Source organism: Dipodomys ordii, unplaced genomic scaffold (assembly GCF_000151885.1).
Source record: "Dipodomys ordii isolate 6190 unplaced genomic scaffold, Dord_2.0 Scaffold15, whole genome shotgun sequence".
NCBI classification, from domain to species: domain Eukaryota; kingdom Metazoa; phylum Chordata; class Mammalia; order Rodentia; family Heteromyidae; genus Dipodomys; species Dipodomys ordii.
The window spans coordinates 14,603,671-14,610,736 of NW_012267231.1; the positions used below are offsets into that span (position 1 = coordinate 14,603,671).

General features: G+C 52.5%; 1 protein-coding gene across 1 annotated transcript in view; it reads right to left on the reverse strand.

Annotated features, from left to right (window-relative positions):
- Positions 1 to 7,066, reverse strand: part of Celf6 (CUGBP, Elav-like family member 6) — a 22,246-nt gene that overhangs the window by 1,918 nt on the left and 13,262 nt on the right. Inside the window, exons 4-7 of the mRNA XM_013011915.1 lie at positions 4,960 to 5,008; positions 497 to 625; positions 313 to 392; positions 42 to 189 (exon numbers count right to left, since the gene is read on the reverse strand). Coding sequence (XP_012867369.1) covers positions 42 to 189; positions 313 to 392; positions 497 to 625; positions 4,960 to 5,008 — 406 coding nt within the window. The remainder of the gene's footprint in view (positions 1 to 41; positions 190 to 312; positions 393 to 496; positions 626 to 4,959; positions 5,009 to 7,066) is intronic.

The window sequence follows — 7,066 nt, forward strand, 5'->3', positions numbered from 1 at the left end:
GCCCGCGCGTGCACGAGCGCTCCTCCCGGCCTAGCCCGCACCTACCGCGGTGGTGTAGGCCCCGCAGGCGCCCAGCGGCAGCGGCGCCGGCTGGAAGGCCCCCAGCTGCCCCGCCATCTGCTGCATCCGCCGCAGCGCTCGCTCCCGGTCGGTGTCGGCCAGCTTCACCACCAGGCTGGACGAGGCGCCCTGGGCAGGGCGAGGCCGGGAGGCGCGGTGACCGGTCCGGACCCCGACCCCGACCCCGACCCCGACCCCCCGCGCGCCCGGGCCCGCCCGCGGGCCTCACCCTCACCCAGCCCGCGCCCTCACCGCCATGGTCCGGCTGCCGTGCAGGCCTTGGATGGCTGCCTGGGCCTCGCCTTGACTCCCGAACTTAACGAAGGCGCAGCCTGGGTGGGAGAGAGGGACGGGATGGATGGCGCGGAACCCAGCCGAGGTCAAGCGCCCCGAGTGAGGAGGTCACCCGGAAGTCCCGCGGGGCGGCCGGGGTCACCTTTGCTGGCCCCATCGGGGCTCCGCAGGACTGTGCACTCCTCGATGTGGCCAAAGGGCTGGAACAGGCGCCTGACGTCCTCCTCGCCCTGCTGCTTGCCCAGCATCCCCACGAACAGCTTCCTGTCCTCTGGAGACAAAGCCAGGAGTGACCCGGGGCGCAGGGGGGGCGCAGGGCAGCTCTCCAGGAAAGGATTTCCATCGGGAACCCCTGGGTCCTGGAGAAACCGGGGCCCCTTGCTGCTCTGGCGGGAGGTGATCCGGCCAGACACCCCTGGGTGGGTCCAGCCCTGTATTGGGTCTCCTTGCTGTGGTTCAGAGGGTGCTGTTTGGGTTCATTTGAGGTTGTATGAAAAGCCAGGGTGCTTGGAGAAAGATTCTGTGTTAGGCCGCACTGCTGCCGGGGGCAGTGGCTAGAACCAAACACCCTTCTGGCTCACCTCGGAGAGGGTCCTGCTTAAAAGTCTGAACAGAAAACATATGCCACCTTACTGCCCCACCCTCAGACTCAAGTGGCATCGGATACAGCCCAGTGCCCTGCCCGGGGCCCACAGAGCTTCTCTGTCACCAACTGGAGTATTTTCTCCACTACACTTGTGCCCTTCAACCACTCTCCTTAATTCCAACTTCCACCCACAACCCCCTGCCTAACTTCTAGGGTCTTCTTGAAACCCCTGTGACCGCCTTTCTAACTTCCCCTGCCTGCCCCGCCTGCCCTGGTCCTTCCCCAAAGGTTCCTGCAATAGAAGCTCTGCCTATCCACCTGGGTGACCACTGGAAAACAAGTGTGCTGGTGCCAGAGCTGCACATTTCCAGTGGGAGCTGCAGAAAGGGCCTCTTAAGCAAGGCCTGCCTTCTTTGCAGAGGGCTGGAGGTTTGGGTTTGGAAGCCAATGAGAGATTTGCCTCCTCTGAAGGAGCCAGGCCTCTTTCACTCTCCTACCCAGGAGCCCCCTATATCTACTGTTAAAGTCTGGCTCCTCTCTGTACCAAACTACAGTCTTTGAAGATAGAAGCATAGATGGGGGGGGTAGGTGGGGATGGATGGGATCTCCCTTCAAGCTTCAAGATTCTGCAGCTCAGGAAAACCCACCCTGAACTCTTCTATGTACTCCTTGACAAGCCTGGCTAGGCAGATGGGAATCCTTGGATCCTGCATGCTGAGACAAGACTTGGGGGGGGGGCTCATAAACCTTGGGTGACAGTGGAATGGAAGAACAGAACAGACACATCAAAGTCAGCTGCAGAGGTTACGGGTGTTGTCCATATGTCCCTGGTGAGTTGGAAATGGAGTTCAGCCATGGAGCACTTGCCTAGCATGCATATGGCTTTTGGTTTGATCCCTAGCACCATAGAAAAAAAAAATAAGACTGACAAAAAAACAGACACATTTCACCTGAGTGGTCTGGGGGTTCAGCTTGGGCTGCCTTGGGGATCCTGCTGATGCTGTTTCTGTGTGGAGGGGAGAGGGGCAGGACTGCAGTTGAAATATGGCAGGCAGAAGGTATTTCAGCAGAATCCTGCTGGCAGTCCAGAGAAACAGAGTCCAGAGATCTGAGGGAGAAGGGGATGGAATTCTGGAGAAGGTACTGCCCGGTTGTAGTAAGACTCCAATCCAATCTTTGCTTCAGGGGTTGTTAGCCACAGAATAGAGCCCTTAAAACAGATCATTGACTCCCTCAATCTTGCAGGAAGAAAAAAAGGGATGGAATACATGGCTTCAGTGAAAATACTAGGAGGAAGTTCAGAATGTAAGAGAAAAGTGGAAATATTTCAACGGAAACCTGGAAAGAGGGGTTGCGATACCATCTGCTGGATCTTCCCTCAGCTCTCAGAATGTGGGAAAGATCTTTGAAATCACTGGCCAAGAAGATGGGGAATAGTGCTCCAGACAGCAGATAAAGCAGAGTCTGTTCAGAAACCCAAGAAGACAGGAAAGAAATATCTGGAGAAGAGCAGCCCTGGGGGCTGGGAATGTGGCTTAGTGGTAGAGTGCTTGCCTGGCATGCGTGAAGCCCTGGGTTTGATTCCTCAGTACCACAGAAACAGGGAAAGCCAGAAGTGACGCTGTAGCTGAAGTGGTAGAGTGCTAACCTTGAGCAAAAGTAGCTAATGGGAAAGTGCCCAGGCCCTGAGTTCAAGCCCCAGGACTGGGGGATGGGGTCGGGGGGAGAAGCAGCCTGTGGTGATGAGCCCCAAGAAAACTGAACACATGCAAAATATCAGCTACGGGAGTCAACTTTCCTGGTTTGTAAGGAACTGGAAGGCAGCAGAGCTGTGAGGTTGAGACATAGTTGAAAAGTCATGATCCAGTGGTATCACTGTATCTGCCTATTGGCAACACTCCTTGCTCTTTCTTACCAAAGTTTTCAAACCCAAGGAAAGCTTGGGATCTTTGTGTAGCTGATCATCTAGGTCAGGGATTTTTTTGGGGGGGGGAGGTTGGCCATGGGGCTTGAACTCTGGGCTTTGGCATTGTCCCTGAGCTCTTTCCCTCAAGGCTAGTGCTCTGCTACTTTGAGCCACAGCACCACTTCTAGTTTTCTGGTGATTCATTGGAGATGAGTCTTAAGGATTTTGAACTGCAATTCTCACATCTCAGCCTCCTGAGTAGCTAAGATTACAGGTGTGAGCCATCAGCATCCAGCCTAGGTCAGGGATTTTAATGCAGCAAATGACAGAATTGAGAGGCCAGAAATCCAGAGTAGATACAGTTTACCCTCTTCCAAAAGGATACCAGGATGCTGCTCAAGAAAGCAGGCTTTGCCTGATATATTTAAGTTTCTGGTTTTCAGGCCCCAGAGACCTACTCATTTCTACGATGATCGTATGCCTTGATTACAGAGACAGTTGTAGGGAAAGGTGTCAGCCTTAGAGCACCAACTACCAAATCAATCCCTGCTTGCTAGCCTAGAAAGTCCTGCTAGTGACCATACTTGGAGCAAAACACTCCTTCTGGAGTTGTTAGTGATGATGATGGCGGCATAAGAAAAGAAGACTAAGGAAGTGAAGGAAATATCCAGGATAAAGAGAGTCTTCTGACCAGATATGATAAACATCAAGAGGGATTTTATTTTTGTGCCAGTCCTGGGGCTTAAACTCAGGGCTTGGGTGTTGTATCTGGGCTTATTTTTTTCTCTACCACTTGAGCTACAGCTCCACTTCAAGCTTTTTGGTGGTTAATTGGAGATAAGAGTCTCATGGACTTTCCTGCCCAGGCTGGCTTCAAACCATAATCCTCAGATATCAGCCTCCTGAAGAGCTAGGATTACAAGCATGAGCCATCCGGCACCCAGTGGGCTAGAATGTTTTAAAAAAAATCTGCCAGAATTAATAAATGAATTTAGCAGAGTTGTAAGATACAAAGTCAACACTGGAAAAAAATTGGTTGTACTCAAATATGCTAATAGTGAGCAACTCACTCAAAATTTAGTTATTAAATACTAAGTAAAGTAGAATCCTAGAAAGAATTTGAAATTGATAGGAATATATGTTATTACTCAAAATCCAGGCCAATATTTAAGCAAACCCTTGCCAATCCAGGCATAAATCACAAACAACACATATGATAACAAATAATTAACTTTTGAGTTGAACCAAATTTCAAGATAAAAGGAGAGCGAAAACTCAAAATACATGTTAAACTCCATAGAGGAGGTTTTAAATTTGAAGATTCAGACAAAACAATAATACTAAGCCAGGCATGGCTTCTATAATCCCAACAGTACTCAGGAAGGCTGAGGGTCTTAAATTCAATGGCAGACTAGGCTGCATTTTAAAAATGTAATTATGGGTTGGTGGGTTGAGTTAGCTCAGGGGAAGTGCACTTGCCTAGCAAGTGCAAGGCCATGAGTTCAATCCTCAGCACCGCAAAACAAACAAACAAAAAGAATCAATTAGTTAATGGGTGATCCAGACTGAGAAAGACCCTGAGAATGGACGCAAAAAGCCAGCGCTGACTTTGTAGCATGGAGACTGGCTGGAATCCAGCTGTCACTCCAAAGCTCTCTATCACTCCTGTTCTTGGGGAGCCACTAACCCCCGCCCTGGCAAGAATAGAGTCAGGATCCTCACTCTGGCTCTCAAACAGGTCACCTCAGCCAAGCTTGAGCAACACCATGATTAACCACACCATTCCAGTGAGCAAATGTGCCTTAACCCAGAACAGACAGGCTCTCTGGAAACAGAAGAATCTAGAAAATGAGCATAACCCCAGCTTGATGGTTCGAATGCACCTGTCAGTTCTACCTGGCTAAATAGGAACATCTGTTCTGCAGGGGTGAAGTGGGAGAGCTCTCTTCTTCTAGGCTCTCCAGAGCCCCAGCCCTCTTCAGAATGGCTGTGTTGTTTCTGGGGGTGTACGGGAATGTACAGCTGTGGGTCCCGCTTATCCCCTGACTCCAGGAGTGAACCCACCACCCCCTGCAGGGGTGAGGCCCCGAGATCTGTCAGATGGGGAAGTTACCTCCTCGGCCCTCACTGGCAGCTGGCTTCACTTGGATCGGACGATTCATCTGCAAGACACCGGATGAATACAAGCCATTCAGTATGAAGCCTGGGCCTGGCCATCCCCACCCCACCTCCCCAGCCTCCTCAGGATCTGACCCTTAGTCCCTCCACTCCCACTGGAATTGTAGATTTTCTCCAAGACACCTTCCTTCAACTCAAGAATTGAGAAACTTCTAGGGCCTGAAGGGTGGGTGGCAGGGAGCTGGATGGCTGAAGCTTTGGGCTGTCTGCCAGGGAGGCCTGTCTCCCGGGCTCTCGGAGTTAGTAAGGAGTTGGTGTGGGGGCGGGGAGGAGGGAGAGTGTGATCAATACTGCACATTTGTGTTTTATGTCTGCAACAGAGGACATCATGCTATGTGTTACTGAGATTAAACAATCGGGGATCTGATCCGGTGCTATGCTACCTGCCAACTCCTCCGTTTCATGGCTGTATGATTTTGAAGGAAGCCACTCTCTCATCCCCAACTCCTCCATTGGAGAGACCCCCTCCCATGCCCCATCTCCACCCTACCCCCTCTACTCCCTCCCTAGCTTCCCTTCCCCTGAGGATGCCTGTCCTGTCCAGGGTGCCATCCTAATTCTCGCTCAGCTCGCTCTTCCCATTCATTCTTCCTAGATAGTCTCGCCCACACCCACATCCCCAGCTGTGACCCACCAAGATGACTCAGAACTTGGCATCTCTCAGCTCACAATTTTCTCCTGGGCCCCAGACCCATGTTCCCAGCTGCTTGCTGGACATCCTGACTTAGACCAGGCCTGCTGGCCATCTTCCCTTCCACACACCCAAACCAGGGCTTGTCTCTCCTCCCAAACCTGATTCCAGTTCCAAAACTGGAAAGCAGCTTTGCTTCTCCCTCGCCCCCCCCTACCCCCAACTCCAACCAGCTTTGCCTTTTAATTCAAGGGCTCCCTAATCAGAGGTGGTTTAATCACCTGGGGACCATGTTGGATTCTTAACTTGAGGGACTGTATTATTTTGAAAAAGGTCCTAGGTGATTTTAGCATTTGCCTCCCCCATCCCCCCACGCCCCCCCACCTCCAACCACCCTAAGTGAATTCATGATTGAATCCCCATCTCACCTTCCTCTCATGGGTGTTGTGGGGGCCACATGAGGTAATGGGGAGGCAAAAGGTCTTGGTAAACTGCCAAGAGCTGGGTGCGTGGGTTGTGAGGGATTATTGTTTGGGGTTGGGAGGGGGGGGAGAGGCAGACAGCTGAGAGCCAGGAGGAAAGAACAGCGACCTTCCCGTTCTTGGGAGGAAGGGGTGCTGATGCCCAACTGGCCTGAGAAGGTGATGATCTGAACCCCTCCCCTCAGGAAATGCACTGCTTCTGCACCAATCAGGGGCCACTCCATCCCTTCGTTGCCGAGACAACAGGCAGCTAGCTTCCTGTTACCATAGCCACAAGTGCTACCCAGTAACCATGGTAACACCTTGGCAGTCACAGTTGAGCAATTTCCTTTGGATCAAATTTGGAGATAGGAAGGGTGGGGAGGGATTTTTTTTTTCTTAAATAAAATAAAGCAAAGGAAAGCAAGCAGGCCATGCCTGAACTGGTGCCATCCCCTCTCCCCACCCAAGCCTCGGACACGCCCACCCGCTGGTGGTGGAGCACCTGAGGTGTACCAGACTGTGGGTGGGGGCTGAGACACCGGCAGGATTCAGGTTGCGGTCTAGAGGGGATGACAGATCAATCCAAGCAGATCAGGGCGAGCTGGACAGGTGTGGACTGGCCGGGACCAGGGACCAGGAGGACAGGACCCGTCCCTGAACATGGCCACCTGTGATTGTGGGGGAAGAGACCAAGAGCCAGAGCCACGGAGAGCAGAGACATGGGCAGAGATGGAGAAACACAGGACAGAAATGATGGAAGTAAGGGAAAGATCTAGAAAGGGGCAATGAAACAGAGTTACTGGTGAGGACGGGAACGAAATGGTGACAAGGTGGGGTTTTGTTTTGGGGCGGGGGGGGGGGGGGGGGGGGGGGATCAGGAAGGAACAGGGGGAGAGCTGAGAGGAGAGAGAGGGGGGCAGAAGCCCGGGACGGGGTGGGGAGCAGCG